The sequence below is a fragment of the Dermacentor andersoni genome, chromosome 1 (assembly GCF_023375885.2).
Source record: "Dermacentor andersoni chromosome 1, qqDerAnde1_hic_scaffold, whole genome shotgun sequence".
Taxonomy (NCBI): Eukaryota; Metazoa; Arthropoda; class Arachnida; order Ixodida; family Ixodidae; genus Dermacentor; species Dermacentor andersoni.
The window spans coordinates 68,105,498-68,125,430 of NC_092814.1; the positions used below are offsets into that span (position 1 = coordinate 68,105,498).

At 43.0% G+C, this 19,933-nt stretch overlaps 1 protein-coding gene across 4 annotated transcripts in view; it reads left to right on the forward strand.

Annotated features, from left to right (window-relative positions):
* Positions 1-15,574, forward strand: part of LOC126544239 (uncharacterized) — a 56,968-nt gene extending 41,394 nt beyond the window's left edge. For all 4 annotated transcript variants that reach the window (XM_072285968.1, XM_072285969.1, XM_050191467.3 and 1 more), the window contains one exon: positions 15,063-15,574. In XM_072285968.1, coding sequence (XP_072142069.1) covers positions 15,063-15,282 — 220 coding nt within the window. In that variant the 3' untranslated portion in view covers positions 15,283-15,574. The remainder of the gene's footprint in view (positions 1-15,062) is intronic.
* Positions 15,575-19,933: the final 4,359 nt, after the last annotated feature.

Below are 19,933 nucleotides of genomic sequence, written 5' to 3' on the forward strand. Positions count from 1 at the left end.
AACTTCAAATTCCGTAGAAGAGCCAGAGAGTAAACTTTTATTCTGAGCAAGCGCAGTGCGCGCCTAGGTGGGCGGCCTCCTTACTCCAGGTAGCCGCGGGCGATGGCCATCTCCCGTGCCCGTTAGGTGAGCCTGCGCTGTGTCTTCGGTTGCGGGTCTGATAGCTTGGCCTCCCACTGCTCTTCGGTTAGTGTTTGGGTGTCTAGGGTGCCATGTTTTTCGGCACATCCCCATACCATATGGCAGAGGGCGTCTCGGACATCACAGTAACTGCAAAATTATGAATGCCGAGCAGGTGAAATTTGGTGCAGCCTAACTATAGGGACATTCCGTGATAGCATTGATAACTTTTAGTGTAAAGGCGCCGCGAAGCTTTCACGTGCTTGCTTGAAATGTGCGTTGTAAATAATTACTGAACCCTCGTCTTTCCCCTATTTTTGTTAGTCATGCGAGGCTCGCAGTCTATTCCTCCACTATATTCGGTGAGTTAAACAAGACACCTTGTTCATATTTGGGAGACATTAGAGGCACGCGGTATGTGTAATCTGTAGGCAACGTTCGAAGTAGGTTGGTTAAATGCACCTTTTTACAATAGACTACGTATGCAAGTGGACCGGAGCGTTATTAGTGTGTTTTACGAGCGGCGTAAAACTTGTGCCGCTGCCCTGGCATAATTACAATTACAATCGAGGTCAAATTTTGCGAACGTAGGGGGAAGAACGCTACGCTAAGATTGTGTGCGATATCAAATGCGTGTTGATCAAATACACCTGCTGGAAAAAATCTTCTAAATAAAATTTAAAAAAAATCTTAAGCTAGGGTTCGAAAGTGCCAAGCTGTCGTCATCAGCTGCGCGTTTCCCAACATTTTAATATAACTCTGCATTTCAGAAAATTTTTTTGTTTAGAAGGAAGGGGCGCAGCTTAAGTGGAATGTGTTGCGAATTTTTAACGTTTCTGGTTTACTAGAAGCGTTACGAATAATGATTTAACTGAAGCAGGGCGTGAGACCGGGCTAGTTGATATTCCATGCTAAATGTCTAGCGCAATAGTGGACACGGGGCACAAAAGGGCAACAAGGACAAGCGCTTGTCCTTGTCGTCCTCTTGTGCCCCGTGTCCACTCTTGCGCTCGTCACTTCAGAATGATTTACCGCTCGTTTTTGGCGGGTTTTTAATGCGTGATACGCATATTGGGTGCACCTGGTGTCCCCAGGGAATGAAATGAGGCAGCTTCTTTACGTTTGGCGACAGTAAGGACGAGGTAATGGGTGATGTGTAGGCAAAGTACAAAGTGAATGGGTATTTGAGACTATGTGTGTGTGTGTGTGCGTGTGTATGTTAGACGCATGTGTGTGCTCTATAGAGCGTTATGAGTGTGTCTAACGAACGGGGCAGAATTTAACCCGATGCCCTGGCAGAACTACAAATGACGAAGATCAGATTTAGCTAATATAGGTGGAATGCTATGAAAATCTCTGTGCGAAGTTAAATGAGTTGGATAAAACAGACCTTTTGTAAAAAAGAAAAAGAACTGTCTTAGTCAAGTTTTAGAACGTGTTATATGGGCGCTATCAGCTATACTTCCTATTGTGCCGACATAGCTGTAGGTTACAACATGTTTATATTTCGTGTAAATGGGAGGGTTGGTCATACATAGTATGTGCCAAGGTTTTACGTTCCTGGTCCAGTTAGAAGCGTTGCAAATAATTACTCAACCTTCGTTTCTTTTCCCTTTTTTCATGCGTCATAAGACGTTCGTAGTTGGTTTCTACGAGCTCCTTGGCGAACTAACCAAGGCAGCCTGGTTATCTCCAGCGAAAATAAGGAGCAGATTATGGGTAAAATGTAGGCTAAGTTTAAGGTACGTGAGGGGACAAATTACGACATTTGCAGTAAATTACGCATGCAAGCCATCGGAGCTTTATGAACTTGTTTTGCAAACAAAGCAGGGTTTATCTCTTCTCTGGGACAACTGGGAACGAAACCAAGATCAAATCTAGCGAAAATACGGAGCTTGGTTAATGTTCTGGTGAAGTAACATGTGTGTTCATCAATTACTCGCTTTCAAAAATTCCTAACATGTGCTCGAAACCGTTACATGCAAGCATGGTTTCAAATGGAACTGTCATGTACAAGTGTAATTACAGGAAAGTAAAACTCTTATTTCAACTGTTCGAAAAAAGAAGCTTCGCTGGAAATCGGTTTGTGATTCTGCAAGGTCGCAAACATCTGCTGACGTATTCTTTCTTTCTTTCTTTCTTTCTTTCTTTCTTTCTTTCTTCTTTTTTTTTTTATGTGCAAGCGTACATGGCCCGTCAGTGAAATCGGCGAAGGTCTAGGCGAGGAAAGTCTACGTGGCGTTGAGCGAAGCGTCGTGCAGTAGGAGGGTAGGCGGAGGCGCGCTGGGTTTACCTCCTCTGGCAGTTCCAACGGGTTCTGTGTGCGGTGTGGGCTTACCGGGTTCGTCTCGTGATAGCGTCATACCCTCGCGCCGTATACTGTACGTGCGAGTGAAACCATGCGACGGTGAGCGGACGATGGCGGCTCAACCTCGCGCTAGCAAGCGACGAAAAAGGGGAAGAAGCGCGCCGTCTTCCGTTGCACGCAAGGCACCAGGGGGAGAGGAGGGAGGTGGGAGGCGTTCTACTGCTGCGGCTGCTGCGTATGGCGCGGCCGCGTCGCGGAGGAGTAGGCGTACAGGCGCACCGAGGGCCGATAGCTTCGTGTGCGCTATAGCAGCCATACGCTTGCGCGCCACTCGCATTCACGAAGTGAAACTGCACTGTAAATGTTTTCATGTGAATGTTCTAAGTTGTAAATGTTGACTTTTATGTAGACATTATGTTGACTTTTATGTTTTATGCGTTGTGTATAACCTCGACAATACCATTGGCTTGACTGGCGATAAATTTGTGCTGTAGACTTATACACAAATAGTATATCTTTGTTGAATTATTAAAATTGTAGCAAATATCTGTTTCTATATATGCTCTACTGCTGCTACAGTGTGGGGTCAGAGATTCGTGTCAGGCACAGTAATGTTTCTTTTCCCGTGGTGTTGAGGGATGAGGTCCCTGTGATACAGCTCGGTGGGGGTGAAGTAGCAGACAGGAAACGTTGAACAAGCATGACAAACTGTATTCACAAGCGAGCTATATTTACATTCACAGAGAGTACGAAGAGAAGCCCTCACTCTTCTACACCTACCTGGGTCTTAGAACAGGACGCCGTTAGGACGTACGTAGTACGGAGCCTCACCGTACTACCACCAGCGGCGTAGCCAGAAATTTCGTTCGGGGAGAGGGGGGCAACCAATGCACCAAATTTGACGAGGTTTGTCGCATTTAAAAGAAAAGCTTAAATTCTAGTGACTGTTGGTTTAGAATTTTTCCTTTAGGTTGGCAGTCCTTTATTAAAAATTGACCAAAATCGCAAATTTTCAGAAAACGAAACAAGCTATCAAGTTCAAAACTGTAACTCAGCAAAAAAAATGATATCAAAATTCTGTGAATTGCACCTAATCGTACATCTACAGCGGACATAATTGCTATGTTACACATGAATCTCAAGAAATTTAGCATTATGTAAATACGGCTTTCGCTGAATACTTGTCACATCGTAACCAATTCACGTAAGATACGAATTGACATACCAAATTTGTCCGCTTTGACTGTTATAATAGATGCCGTTTACTGAACAGCGACATATGTGCTTGATGCAGAGCTATTAGTTTGTAAACGTCGTGCTTCTATTTTTTTTAACTTGCGAGTTTTTCAAGATATTTAAAAAAATCTTCAGGTCCTAAATCGAAATTCCGCTTCCAACAGACACTAGAATTTAGCTTTCGCTCTAATATGCAACACATTCCATTAAAAGTGATCCGGGGGTTATCCCAGAAAAGCGTTTCTGCGTTTTACATGTATTTGAATAGGCCGCGTCGGAGTTGGGCGCGAGCTAAAGCTTCCTCTTAAACAATTTGTATATGGGGATCAAATACATGAATAAGAACTGCATTGCCATTGCTAAAGACGCTACAAACGAATTCTTGAACACTACGCACTGTCAAAACAAGTAAAATATGTATTTTTCATAAAAGAATATACTTGTATGTGCCAAAAATTGTGCCCAAAATAACTGATATCTATGCTTCCATGTTTTTTCGCTATTTAGTAAGTAAAGAAAATATCGCACGAACTTTAGAACTATATCAGTTCGAAACCAGCAAAGCAGTGCATGCCGCTGATGTGAAAAATGTAAAGGCCATGAAATTAACAAGCTGACGACAAATATTGTAATGAAACTGCCGTTCAAGAACCTTGTTTAGATTCTTGTACATATGCAACGGCCAGTGAAAAATCTCAATGACGCTGTCATTTCTTCCAATATATTAGGCAGGAGCAGCCGTCACCGGTCGTGTATCGTGAGTAATTGCACCGAAATTAGAGCCGCAACAGAGAGCACGTATAAAAAGCCGGAGTTCTGAAAAATATACGAGGGCGAGTAAAATGAAAGTCAGCCAATGCGAATATATGACAAACGCGGTACTTTATTTAAAAGTAGTCTCCATGATCATTTAGACATTTGTCCCGTTGTCTAACGAGTCGCGTGATTCCCGTCTCATTAAACTCCTTGGGTCGCTGCTTCAAAAAGTCTGCAACTGACTCTTTCACGTCATCGTCCAACACGAATCTGGTTCCCTTGAGCTGTCTTTTTTGGTTGCCCCAAAATGTGGATGTCGCAAGGCGACAGGTTTGGGCTGTGTGGCGGACGTTGCAGCGTTTCCCACATGAACGTTGCCAGTTTCGTATTAAATACATCAGCGACGTGGGGACGGCATTGTCGTGGAACAACATGACCCCATTCGTAAATTTTCCACGTAGTTTGTTCTTGATTGTGACACGCAGCCGATCTGGCGTTTCACAATAACGAAAAGAATTGATAGCCTCTCAAGATTTAGCAAATTCTATCAGTAATGGCCCCTGACGATCGAAAACAAAAGTGAACAACACCTTTCCGGCGGAAATGACGGCCTTTCCTTTCTTGGGGGTGGTGAATTCGAATGTTTCCACTGTAAGCTTTGCCATCGTGTTTTAGGCTCGTAGAATTGGCACCATGGTTCGTCTCCGATCACAATTGGAGACAGGAAGTCGTCACCTTTATTAGGATACCGGATCAGATGAGTCAAGACAGCGCTGAACTTATCCGTCTTCTGGCGGTAGTTCAAAATCTTGTGCAACCATTGCGCACACAAGAGCCGACAACCTAGATGTTCATGAATTATGGCGTGAACCAAACCGTGACTGATGTTCACACGCTCTGCCAGTTCATCGATGCTTATCCTCCGTTCTTGTCTCATCAGCTCATCAACCTTTGCAGTTTTGTTAGGGGTGATTGCACGATGGCTTTGGCCCGGCCTTGGATTGTCTTTGCAACTTTCACGTCCTTCTGTGAACCGTTTGCTCGAAGGCTTCACAGTGGCCAATGAAATGCAATGTTCAACGTACACGACAGCCATACGGCGACTAATTTCTTTTTGGGAAATACCTTCAGCTGTCAAAAACGTCAGGGCACCACGCTGCTCAACTCCTGTAGCGTCCATTACGTCACGCAACCATGTTCAACTCAGTGTATGAGAGCATTAAAAAATTTATCCTCACACGTGCGTGTCACTTATGTAAATGAGAGATGCCTGTGTGCTACGCGTATGCCTCGCAGATAATGAACCGAACCATTATTGCGCGGGGCTGGTTGGATCACTTTCATCTGACTGGCCCTCGTACGTTAGAAATGCGAAAATGCAATGGAATGAACAAATGAGAAGATAGAGCTTCATAAAAGGTAAAAAAGTGTCACTGGAAACAAAGTTCACTGCACGTATACACAAAACCTCGCAACAACATATTTAAATATATGTATAAGTCTCCAATAAATCTACGTATCTAAAAAAAGTCACTGTATATAATGCGTCAAACAAAGCAAATAAATATGTTGCGCAATCAGAGATTCACAGAATCCTAGATCCCGTCCCCATTCCATCCACTCCCCCGATGTATCGCGCGCGACGGAAGGCGGCGCGCTTGCTCCCCGCTTTTCTCTTTTGCGCGCCCAAGACTGATCCACCATCGTCGTCTCACCCATTCCAGCCCCCCCCCCCCCTTCCCTACGATTTCACTCGCACATACAGCATTCGGCGCGCGGTCATTGTGTTATCTTCCTTGGACTTTACACGAAACATGAGGGCGACAGCGACGGCAGGAATGGGCCTGGAGTGTCCATATAATTGCTATCGCAATACTATATAATAAGAGTATCCGGCAGCTGAAGCGTCCCGTGGCCCATTACTGTCCGCAAAAGAAGTAGCAAAATCGAACTTTCACCATGCGACAATTCGCTGCGCCACAACAATGTCTTTTTTTTTTTTCTTTTGCGGGGCCGGGGCACCGAAATGAAAAAGCGCAAAGTATGTTGGCCACAATCGAATGCCTACTTATGGCGCTTAATGTGGCTACCGAAGGAATATCGAAGAAAACGTGAGACGCTTGGTCCACCGAGGACCATACGCATACTGCTCGGTATCCTACACTGGCGAGACAAGACTTTCCCGAGAGGTTGCTCTCAAGCGAAAGCGGTGCCATTCGTCGAGTCCCCACAGTGATGGTGGCGAGCGACGATAGTTTCTTTTTTTCTCGTCTGCTAGCCAGAAAGAGCCCAACACTCTGCCAGGCGAAAATCCACTCGGCCTGAAAAAAGCGAACGCGCACCGAAGTGCGCCGCGCGGTGGTAGGGGCAACACGAGAAAAGCGCCTGCGCTCGGGCTGCCTCTGGCAACCCGCGGGTCAGGCACGTACCCAAGGGGGGGGCCCGGCCCCCCCCCCCCCCGAAATTAAGTGGCATACCCCCCCCCCCCCCTCCCTCCCCACCTACGCCACCACTCCTCACACATTCCTAAAGCGCCGCCAGATCAATGTTGAGACATGGCAGCTGTTCATCGGTCAGCATTATGCTGCCTTTTTCACTCCTTTTAGATGGCGGTAGTTATCGGCATCTCTTGTAATGTGAAGGACGGTTTTCTCATAGATTCCGCACCCGCGCGATTAACTCGATATGCGTTCAGTTGTCACCATCTATTCAACCGTCACGCGCATAGCTGTTGCTTTTGTTAGTTCAGCCTTCTTTGTTTAGGCTGATCCTGGGACCAGGAGAGGGATGCGGCTGTTACTCAGCTGGTCTGTACTCTCATGGAACGAGTTGCGGCCGGAGAAAACGCCAGTTGCGTTTAACTTTTCCATTTGCTTCACTATTTCCTCGAGTTACGGCTTGCCGCGACGCTGGCAGATGCCCGGAACCATATACACGTGATATGGGTTAGATAAGGTGGGAAATAAAATAATGTGCAAGAGCGTCCATCATGAAACCCTGCAATAACCCTTAAACCCATAAGCAAGATGACTGTCGCCCGTTACCTCGTCTGTTTTCCCTAATTGTATAGCACTTTTCGTGCAAAATTGGCAACTGGAAACAAAAAATCGCAAGGAGTTGAGAAATTAAGCGATCTACTAAGGGAGAGAGCCAAGGCAACAACCAAACTGCGAGCAAAAGCGAATAATAAAAAAGTTAACCGTTGTTTATGAGAATATTTATGGATCAACATCTTTTTATTTAAAAAGGAAATAGAGAAAACGCCGCCGGAAGTGGAGAACAATTGCTTGTTTTGAATGACGCTTCTACAGTTATCGGTCGAACCGCCTCACGTAGCCGCTTCTCTGCTGTGCTTATGTGGGTGTTTTTCTAACCTTTCGCGGTGAGCGCAGTATGTCTAAAATCGCAGAGTCCTGCGCTCTACGTGGTTGTATGGGACTGGCGGCCGCACAGCGTTACGCAATTCGCAGAACTGTCAAAACTGATCAACAAGGCGAAAATAACTGATATTCGAAACTATAACATGAGAAAGACTGAAGAAGCCGTAAAAAATGAACGCAGCCTGAAATCAGTAAAAAAGAAACCTGGCATAGGACAAACCATGATGTATGCACTAAAAGATAAGAAGGATAATATCATCAGCAATCTCGAAGATATAGTAAAAGCAGCGGAAAAATTCTAAGCTGACCTATATACAGTACCCAGAGGAGTCACGATACCTCACTTAGACACAGTAATGAACAGGATACAGAAACTCTCCTATAACTAGCGATGAGTTCAGAAGAGCCCCGCAAGACATGAAACGATGGAGAGCGGGAGGAGAAGGTGGAATAACAGTCGATTTAATCAAAGATGGAGGAGACATAATGCTTGGAAAACTGGCGGCTCTTTATACGAAGTGTCTATCGACTGCAAGGGTCCCAGAAAACTGGAAGAATGCAGACATTCTATTAATCTACAAAAAAGGAGACGTTAAAGAATTGAAAAATTATGGGACCATTAGCTTGCTCCCAGTATTATATAAAATATGTACCAAAATAATCTGCAATAGAATAAGGGCAACACTGGATTTTGTCAACCAAGGGAACAGGCTGGCTTCAGGAGGAGATACTTTACAATGGATCACATCCATGTCATCAATCAGGTTATCGCGAAATCTGCAGAGTACAATAAGCCTCTCTATGTGGCTTATATAGATTACGAAAAGGCATTTGATTAAGTAGAGATACCAGCAATCGTAGAGGCACTACGTAATCAAGGAGTACAGAACGCTTACGTAAAAAACGTAAAAAGCTTGGAAAATATTGCTACATGCGTGTGGTATTTGTTTGTTTGAACGAGGCGCGTAGGCGCCATCACTCCAGAAAAGAGGAGGAAGAATGAACTGGGCTCGCGCTCTGAATCTAACCGGTCAGCGCTGCAACCGTTGTTGTAAATATAATCTGTAAATAGTTTCTCGTCTTACTGACTCGTCCTTCGCGTAAGAATATCTACAGAGGTTCTACAGCTACCTTAATTCTACACAAGAAAAGCAGGGAGATACCTATAGAGAAAGGGTTCAGACAGGGAGACACAATTTCTCCAAAGCTATTCACTGCGTGCTTAGAATTCAAGCTACTAAACTGGGAAGGCTTAGGAGTGAAGATTGAAGGCAAATATCTCAGCAACCTTCGGTTTGCCGATGACATTGTTCTATTCAACAACAATGCAGACGAGTTACAACAAATGATTGGCGACCTTAACAAAGAGAGTGTAAGAGTGGGGTTGAATATTAATATGCAGAAGATTAAGATAATGATAAATAGCCGGGCAAAGGAACAAGAGATCAGGATCGCCAGTCGGCCACTAGAGACTGTGAAGGAGTACGTTTACCTAGGTCAATTAATCACAGGGAACCCTGATCATGAGAAGGAAATTCACAGAATAGAAATAGGTTGGATCGCATACGGCATGCATTGCCAGCTCCTGACTGGAAGCTTACCATTATTATTGAAAAGTAAGGTGTGCAATCAGCGCATTTTGCCAGTGCTGGCATATGGGGCAGAGACTTCAGAGCAAGTTAAGGATCGCACAAAGAGCGATCGAACGAAGATTGCTAGGCATAACGTTGAGAGAGAAAGAGAGCGGTTTGGATCAGAGAGCGAACGGGTATAGACGATATTCTAATTGACATCAAGAGGAAAAAATGTAGCTGGGCAGGTCATGTAATGCGCCGGTTAGATAACCGTTGGACCATTAGGGTTACAGAATGGGTACCAAGAGAAGGGAAACGCAATCGAGGACGACAGAACACTAGGTGGAGCGATGAAATTAGGAAATTCGCGGGCGCTAGTTGGAATCGGTTGGCGCAGGACAGGGGTAATTGGAGATCGCAGGGAGAGGCCTTCATCCTGCAGTGGACAAAGAACAGGCTGATGATGATGATGATGATGGAGGTGGTGGCCCCCCCCCCCCCCCCCCCCCCCGAAAAAAAATCCTGGGTACGTGCCTGCCGCGGGTAGAGTAGCCAAAAAAAAAATGAAGAAGAGGCTCAATGTGTCCTCACGAATAAAAGTCGAAGTAGAAAAATAAATAAGAACGTAGTTACCTTGGCTGGCTTTAGTGTCTTGACATGGATGCTTTGGCGTAGGTGAAAAAAAAAATGTTGATATTTTTTTTGTCATGACGGCACAAATGAACCACCACGTTTCATCTCATCGGACCTCGCTGCTGGCTTTGTCAACTTGTCTGATAGTGTGTTGATTTGGCTTGTCTCATTGTATGGTCCGTTGTAAGACTTTAGAAAAGTCAATGCACCTTTGGCGTCCAATATTTATAGCAACATTAAACCCACAAAGTTCCGCAATTGTAAATCTAAAGAACAACTTTGGAAATGTCAATGCACCTTTTACATCAAAAGTTTATGAAAACTTTATACCCGTAAATTTCCGAATTGACATCCATGCGTTCTGTAGATTCCGCAGCCTCCGCGAGATGCTTCGGCGAGCCCGTTCGCCATCAAAACGCCGTTGAAGCTTTGTGCTCGGATGGGGCTGCTTGCGTTATGTGACCCTCGGTGCATGGGCGTTGTCGCGAAATCCAGCCCGAGTTTGCAATGTTCGCGGTGAAATGTCTTTTCGAGCATGAAAAAGACATTCTAGACAAAATTCACAATGATTTCCGGCACCGGGGATCGCTTTAGTGGGCGGTGCATGGATAGCACAAAAAATTTCGGGGGGGGGGGGGGGGGGGGGGGGCTGAAGCTTCATAAGACGGGGGCCCCCCGGCTACGCCCCCGACTATGAAGGCGTGCTTACAGCCAAGATTGTCCGTGAGTCCTCTGTACTGCGGTTATAAAGGTAATGGAAGCAAAAGAAAGCAAAAACGTACAGCCCGGCACGAATGGAGTTGTGCGCTTCCTTGCTACTAGCGCTGGTTGTGTAACTGTATGCCCTTCACCTTCTCTGCTCGCGACTCTCGCATTCCGATGTACCACTGTCGATGCTTACGTGCACTGACCTTTGTCTCACCCCTATAGTCGCCAGTAGGGGCCAAGGCCATCGGACACTATGGCGCTCAGCTATTTGGGAGGGGGGGGGGGGGGGGGTGAGCAGGTAATCAGTTTCGCGGTCTGTTCTTCTTCCCATATGACAAGGGAAGAAAGGATTCAGCGCCCGGCAACAAGTTTTGTACTTGGTCGGCCTGTCAAGAGCGAGAACCGGGTCATTCACTTGAGTTAGTCCGTCTTTTCTCATGTAGCACAGTTGGTCACTGCTGTCAGTCATTCTCGGCCTTACAATGATGCATGCTTAAGTGATGCATGCTCGGCCTTACAGGCACTAATTTTCTTTTGATGCGAGAGCATCAGATTACTCATTGAGCGAAAAAACCGGCATCTGTAGCAGCGAAACGGCATCTAAATTTTAATTGGCTGTGACGTCACGTGACGTGCGCACCTTGATGAATCACACCGAAAGGGAACACTTGCTGGAGTGCTGGCGCACCAAGTGTTGCGTGAGGGGAAAGGGCATCTCTATGACGCCACGTCATCCTCACTCTCGGAGGCCTGTGTTGTCCGCGCATTTCTTGTCCGCGCAAGCTCTCGCCTGCATTCTAACTTTGCCTTGGTAATCGCTATAATGAAATTATGTATAAGAAAGCAAAACAAACTCAAAAGGAAAAAATGCTGTTGGTAGCGAGTTTCAAAACTATGACCCCACGCTCAGAGGCCGAGTGTCTTACACACTGTGCTAAACCAGCGCTTCCTAGATAGCAGGCCTGTGCACTCTGCTGTATGACATCGTGATATAGATGTCATAAAATTACTTGGACCAAAATTTCCATTGTTGAGCCTGGCACGAAGAAAGCGGTGACGTCAATAGCCCCGCAGCTTACTCAGGAGCGTCCCCATAAGATTGTAGTGGGCAAGGTAGTATGACGTCACGGATCGCAGTGCACTGGCCTTGTGCTATCTAGGAGGTATTGGCCAAGCTTCTCAACGCGCTCGCTTGCCCGCGAAGAGTTCACATCTGAAAGGACGACTCAGCGGTGTTCAGTTGGACTCTAATGCTTTCGCATTCACACCTCATAAGTGGTGAATGTGACGCATAAACAGATGCATTTACAAGGTCTTCCTCCCAATGCAATAGTAATTGTCAATATATATATATATATATATAATCACAACAAGTGAGTGGTGGCGCTGGCTAATACTCCCAAGATTTGTTCTAGTTGTAAAGCATAAATACCTATGTGGGTGGGAAAACGGCACCGCCATAGCTCGATCGGTTAGAGCATTGCACGCATAATGCGAAGACGTGGGATCATTCCTGACCTGCGGCAAGCTTTTTCATCCCCCTTCATTTCCATTAATCTATCATTTCTTTAATTCATTTAGTAAGTACAAGTAACTTACCCTATGTTGTCCTTGATGTTTCTGTTATATATATATATTAAAAGTAGAGCATTGCATGTGTAATGCGAAGGTTGTGGGATCGTTCCCCACCTATGGCAAGTTGTTTTTTCATCCACTTTCATTTCCATTAATTTATCGTTTTTTTATTTAGTTTATTAAGCCCAAGTAATTTCCTCTAAGTTGTATATATATATATATATATATATATATATATATATAAATATACAGAGAGAGAGAGAGAGAGTGAGAGAGAGTATGGTTAGTGGTTTGCTGCTTCCCCCCTTCACTCGAGAATTATTCGGTATGCCACTAATGGTGGTTCAGTGGACATGATAATTCGAATATACTAGTAAACTCTTACGGAGGTGATGGGCAGTATATGGTTTTGCATAAGCTTCATCCTTCTGGCTTCATATATGGCTTTGCTACTTTGCAAAGTGATCCATTTCAACAAAATAATGTGTTATAAATGATTATGCATGTGCACAGAGGTTTATAGTGCCTTGCCATGTTTAGAAAACTAAGATTTCTTGGAAAATTAGAACAGTGTAACACATAATGCCTTAAGAACTTCTGGAGCTGCAAGTATGAATTTTAGACAGATCTTGTACATTGTTTCTGTGGTAGCTGAACAATCACAACAACAGAGTTGCCTCTAATAATAATAAAAAAAATCTATGCTCCAGTTTATGGTTAGGTGCCAGTATCGCTTTGCAATGAAGCCAAGCATATGGCACGCATTTGTGTTTTAGCTTGTGGTTCCATGTGCTTAATCGTGGTCTTGCAAACGTATCAGTCCATATGCACGGTTGTCACTCAATGGCTCTCGTTGATTGCTGCTATCGCATTCAGCATCAGACTGCTTTTGAACCTGCCCTGACAACTCTGCCACCTTTCACTACACAATGGTTCGATGAAGAAGCACATTCACGCTGTCTGGATCATTACTATGATGCACTCTGATACGAAGCACCAGAGCATTACTTTTATTTCCTTTTTTTCGATTTGGAACAAAATTAATGCCGACATGAAACTGACAATTTTCCGTATTCCTCAAGGATGACTGTGGCTTACTTGGTAGTACACTCAAATACTATGCCAGAACTGCCTCATTTCCAATACTCACAGAAAATGGTAGTTAGGGCACACACATACTCCTTTCATACAACTATGTATTATGCAGTGAATATTTGTGTGCAGTGGCACACCAAGAAAAGGAATCATTTGGTAAATGGGTCTCATGACATCATCAATAAGCAGCATAGGTCATTTTTCCACACACATGCACATGAAAAAAAAAATCAACATCATGTGAATTAGGTAGTGTTGCAGTTTTTTCCCCTCCTTTGTATGTCGCTTCATTTTCTGATAGTTCTTAAATATTAAAAGCAGCTAAATGTCCAATAAATGTTAAAGCCAGTTATACTGATGAAGGCAAATTAAATTTTAAGTATAATCAGAATAATTCAGACACTTTACTGTGTATATCAACAATGCTTAGAACAATGGTAGACAGGTTCTATTTAATAAACACAAAAATCGAGGATTCTATTCATTTCATATGCAGGCACACTACCATATGTGCCTGCATCTGACTGTATGCTAACATCACAGTAGTAAATGCTGAAACCAAAGCCATACAAAAAATGAAGAATTTTGTGGCAGTCAATTTCACGTTCACAAGTGATATGTCCCATGACCTAAGCTCCCAAAAATGTCCAAGAGACCTTATGTGTGTGGCTTATTGTTCAGTGTCCATAAGGATATGAGGCAGTGGGCACAATTCTACCATTGACAAATGTTCCATCTGTGGTGCACAGCCAAACATTGCCTTTTAAACTGCTGCAAAGGAGCAAAACCCACTCTTGTGATTAATCGGACGACTGCTGTGCCACCATTCCCAAATTCCCACATTCCCCAGACAGCCATGCTCAGTATAACTCTTACACACTAAACAGAGAATGCTGATAAAGAAAAAAGGTGACAATTCCATTTAGTATCTCTAGGACCAAATTCACTGGGTGTTTATGTATTGCATAATTCTTATATCAAGTTAGGTGTATGGGATTTCAGCTTCCTCCATAATACTGCTGGCACTACCGAAGGGTTGGGGAGGTTGAATTTGAGTAAATTGTGCCTCCTTATTTATGATTGGTCTGCAGTGGGAGTGTATGTGCGCATGCAACCACAAAGCAGTGAGCAGAAGTGCAGTTCACAACACTTGTGAATGAACAGAGGCCAGAGCCTGTGTGCATAACCTTGATACTTCTGCTCACGCAAAACCTCATTCTATTCACTCACTCAAAAATAATTTTTAAAAAACCTTCTTGTATAGGGTTTCATAAAAATTCATTTATTAAATGAAACGAATAGTGCAATAGAGGCAAGCTTGAGTGCATGCTGCTTTATCTAAGCCACTTACATGTAATGATAAGGACACATGTTACACAATATTTAGAAATTACAATATTTCCTGCTTGTAAGAAAACAAGCTCTCAACATAGGCTTGGTGCAATGAAAGCATTTCATGTGGTCAAAACGTCTCTACATGTATCTGGGTTAGCCTTCTGGCACAGCTTCCTCTTATTACTGTAAACCTGCCACGAAATGTGACCTTGCACAACATATTTTCTGCCAACATTCTTCCAAATGTAAGGCAGCTGTCAATGTCAGTGCCTTGATTATACAGCATGTGTGCAGATCCGTATTGCAAAAACTTTATTTATGCCTGTTTTTCCTTCATTTCAGTGCACTGATGAGGGCAAACCAGTGCATCAAGAGCCTGTATCAGAGAAAACAGTGCCAGAATGATGGCATTGAAATCCTGGCCCACTTTGCTCGAAAGGCCAGCACAAAGGATTGTGAAAACTTTGACTACCGGCCATGTGGCTCGGGCACCTCCACCATTGGTGCTTCAGCCTTGCTGCTGGCTGCCCTAGTGGCATTTGTCGTGAAAGGGTCATCATGATTTGCTTTTGCCTGCAATCACTCTCACCAGGCACCATTCCTGTTTGTAATGTCAAGTGATTTCATTCATCAATCGCCCAGCAGAATCACTGCTACAAATTTAAGTTGTAAGTAAAGGAATGATAAGTGACATGGCACCAAAACACAGCAGGAACATGCGTACAGTGAATGCACAAGAAAAGATGTGTTGAAAACCAAGTCAGCTGTCTATGAACCATGTTCATTAGCCTGAGGCAGCAAGATGTGTGGAGTGAAAATGTGAGACTAAATAAACTTGTAACCCTAAAGTCTAACTTCTTGCCACAATGTTATCGAAATTGTTCATGTGAATCAAATGTTAAGAGCAAAACAGATGCACAGCTTCTCCTAAGTCTTACCTAGCTAGAATTTTGCATTAGAGATACAAGGATGTCTGCGCAGTCAGGTTATGTACATCCTAGCAATGAAAATACATGACTTGTTCTATGCCACTAAGTCATGCATTCCTTCATCAAAGGTATTCAGTTGTAGCTGTGAGAAACAGCAAAGTATTTGCCTACGTTTTACATTGAATTACTTAGATTTACACTGCAAACATGAAATAATAAGCATTTTACCAGCTGCATAAAGCATGCAAAGCTTTCACACTATGAAAACGTGTGAAAGTCAACAAGGCATTAGAATGAATTGCTTTAATACTGAACGGATACTATAATTTCACCCTGTCACAAACTGTGCCTGACCACAACTCGAAATTCTGAGGAAGCAGATACTGTTATGGAGAGTAAGGAAGAGATGGAACACAGGAATGTTGGATGTGTTAGTATGAGCAGTTTGTAGCTCAAATGTGTCCAGATTTCTGGTAGCAAGACCAACCCCCCTTTCTTACTGCAGTTTAAATAATCAGACTCAATTCTATTTAACCTGACCTTTCTGTGCCGAAACCGATATAAATTAAATAGGTTTCACCTCTCAGTAACCATTAATAGCTTCTCTAGTAATACTCAAACAAGCACTCCTGTGTTTATGAGTACCATCAGCCAATAATGTTACATTCACTTATCTACTCTAGATGAGTGTAATGAAACTTTGAAGACAAAGCTTATAGAAATTAAAATCTGTAATGAAAGACTGCCAAAAAAAAAGAAATGACTGCTACAGTTCAAAAGCACAATTGTAAGGGGCATTTTGGTAATATCACAGACAAAAATACCTTGTTGAAACGAGAAGCATATTTACAATGTTATCCCAACATAAGTACTGGTTATGCAGTAAAGAATATGCGATCATCAGCAGCCTTACTATGCCCATTGCAGGACGGCGGTATCTCCCAGAGATCTCAAAATATATCGGTTCTGTTTCAAGTGGATTCCTGCCATACTAATGAATTTCCTGATCTTGTCACTCCATCTAATTCTTTTGCCACCCACAATAAAGCCTTTAGCTGTGCATTAATGAACGTGCACATCCCATCGAATGAGCTTCTCTTTAAATAGTTTAAGAAGCTGCGTTCAGTCAAAATGTGCCAAAATGAATAACAGACCTCGTAACACATTAGCAGTAATGCAGACTGCTACAATATCGTGCGATATTTGTATTGTGTACACTAATACACAAAAACAGTCGTGCATGTGTCATTCTCTAACAAAATGTGCATGAAAAAGCAAGCAGTAGCTCTGATATCTGAATCCTACGCTCGTGTAATAAATGAAGATATCTCCCCCATGCACTTTGTTTGCAATCAGAAGCTACAGGAGAAATAGTATTCCTCCAAAAAGAAAAAGAAATTGCATAGCTAGCATGGCCAGCATTTCATTGTAATCCAATTTCTTATTTCCTGCCTTGCATACAAGCTTTTGTAATTGTGACTTGATTCCATCAATCTTGCGCAAGGATCGTTATGCTAGTGACATAACAGTCACACTTAATATTGTGTAAAAGCATTGTTATTATCATTAGGTGTGGGTTAGAACATTTTGCTGATGTACATTTGGTACTATAGAAACATGTTTAAAAGAAAAGCATTGTTCATTGTATATTTATGCACCCACATAGGGATATCATCAGGTTTATATTAACCACATATGACATTTGTCTACAGTTTCACAAGTCTAGTTATCACAATCTGCCCAGAAACATGATAAATATGGAACAAGTGATAAACTGCAATGCTAATCATGGAGGTAAATGCTCAGCACAGTACAGCATCAAACATGTAGCATACTTTGATATATCACCTGTTTATTAAGTTTGCAAAAAAGTTGCATTACTCAGAAATAAACGTCTGAACAAAATGGACACCACACAGAGAAGAACACAACAGAGTACTTGGTGTTCTCTATGTGGTGCCCATTTTGCACGCAACATGTTCATTTCTGGAGATCACCAACTTGCCCAACGCCACATCGGTTTCACAACTTGCCTTTTACATATATCACTGTTCTGGTTTCTTAGGTGGATTTCTGGAAGAGGTGAAAGTCATCTGCATTAGAAATAGCGATGTTCAGTTAGCTAATTACAGCAACTTAATTAACTAAGTATACTGTTTAGGGGAGATGTAATTGCAAAATTGATGCCTGGCAGTAATGAAGTCATTTCAGCTTAGCAGAAATCCTAAGAATAGCACCAGTTTTGAGATATCCATCACCAAAATCTGCTAAAGAAAGTGCATTGGTATTCCAGTTAAGATTGTCTTAAACCACTAGAGGGAGGATTTGGGGGTAACTCTTGAATGAAATGCCACTGTATGTTGTATCATATTTTAAGGATGGATATCTCGGAAATGGTGCTAGTCCTATTTCTGCTAAGCAGACAGTACTTCGCTGCTTGGTTTCAATTTTTCAACTGCAACATGTGCCTTAAAATGAACAATTACAGAATTAATGAGTGAAATTTCTAATTTAGCTACCTGGACATTACAATTTGCCATGCAAGTATGTCTGCTGCTTCACTTAATCTACCCGAACAGATGGAGTTCTGCTATCTGCTCCATGCAATATTTTAAGAATGTGTTCGAACTAAGACAAAACTAAAACACTGTATATTTTGGCGTTTATACTACAAACATTGTCACTGCCCTCTCTTCAGCATGGCGTCAACCTCAGCCTGGCACTCTGGAGCAGTTTAGTGCTTTGGTCTTTCACTGCTTCAACACGGGTAGGTTAAAGCAGTTAAGCTGGCCTGGTAGGCCAGCTCTCTTTCAGAGTGAAATTGATACATTCATATATAAACATCCAAATTTTGCAAATTTCATGCAGTAAGAAGACTTGCAGTGAGCAGCTTACCTATACTGACTGGCTTTATTAAAATCAAATGATGATCTAACAGAATGAAAACTCAGCCTTTGAGCAGGCCAGTACTGATCTAGACTTGATTACATGTGCTCACACAAGTGAACAGACAAAAACTGAGGCATGCACCATGGAGGATTGCTTGCACCTTATGCAGTGCCTCCCTCATTTCAGACTGTATACAAAGGCTGTGAAGAAATGAGGTCTTCTCACAAAATTTCCATTCCGTAGGCTTGTGTATAGGTGCACATGTTACATATGGAGGCGCAGAGAAATAGTGACGACCAAGTACAAGGAACAGTCAACGGTGCGACCATAGCCTTCAAAGGTTCAACATTGAAGTCTACAATGGTTTCAGCATGTAATGAGAAGAGAGAAGTTATCTTGGCAAGAAAGCAATGACAACAGACTCTGGCGGCAAAAAGAAACAAGGAAGGTTTGAGAAGAGGTGATAGGATAATAAGAAATCATATAGAATCTCAACATTATGAAGCTGGAGAAGGAGAGGGCAACTAAGAGGGCAAAGTAGAAGAAACTTTTCAGAAACAGCAACCCTAAATAGAAAGAAGAACCAGCTGAAGGATGACGGATGTGTGCAAAAATTAAGCAGTGATGTCCATGTGTTACCCTTACACAGCAGCTTACAGACTGACCTGCTGTGGCGGCTCAATGGCAGTGTCATTCAGCTGCTAAACACATCGCAGGTTTGATTCCTAGCTATGATGGCAGCATTCTGATAGGAAAATGCAAAGACACTAGCATACTTAAATTTTAATAAATAATCAAAATTATTCAGGAATCCTCCACTAAAGTGGCTCATACACGGGTCATAACCCATGTGTTACTTTGGGACTTTAAACCTCATTATTTGATTAAGCTTACATCTCGCTCCTTCGTAGCGTTTTTGTTGGAGCTTTCTGTTGCAAAATCATTTGCCTCCAAAGCAGTAAGAGCTGCTGGACTCATAGGGTGACATGTTATCTTTGGTTTAGAAAATTGAGTATTCTCAACAATCCAATAATATTAGGATGGCGTCAGTCCAGAAGGATCTCAATGGTGACCCCAATAAGTCAACAACTGCTGAGAAGCAACTATTGGGTGTCAAGCCTCTGGTTCATGAAGACATCCACTACAAATTGTACATCATAAGAACAAGAAAGTTCAAGAACAAGAAACCAACAAAGGCTTGCAGGATTGTCTTATTCAAGGCACCTGCTAAAAAAATGTTGAATGTCTTGGAAGTATGGCACCTTTTTCAGTCAATTAGGATGGTGTGCAAGATCAACTAATGAAGCAAAAATAGCTTTGCTGAAGCACCCCAAAGGTTTCCTGCATTGAGCACAAGAGGCTATCTACAATGAACAGTGTTTGACATCACATCAT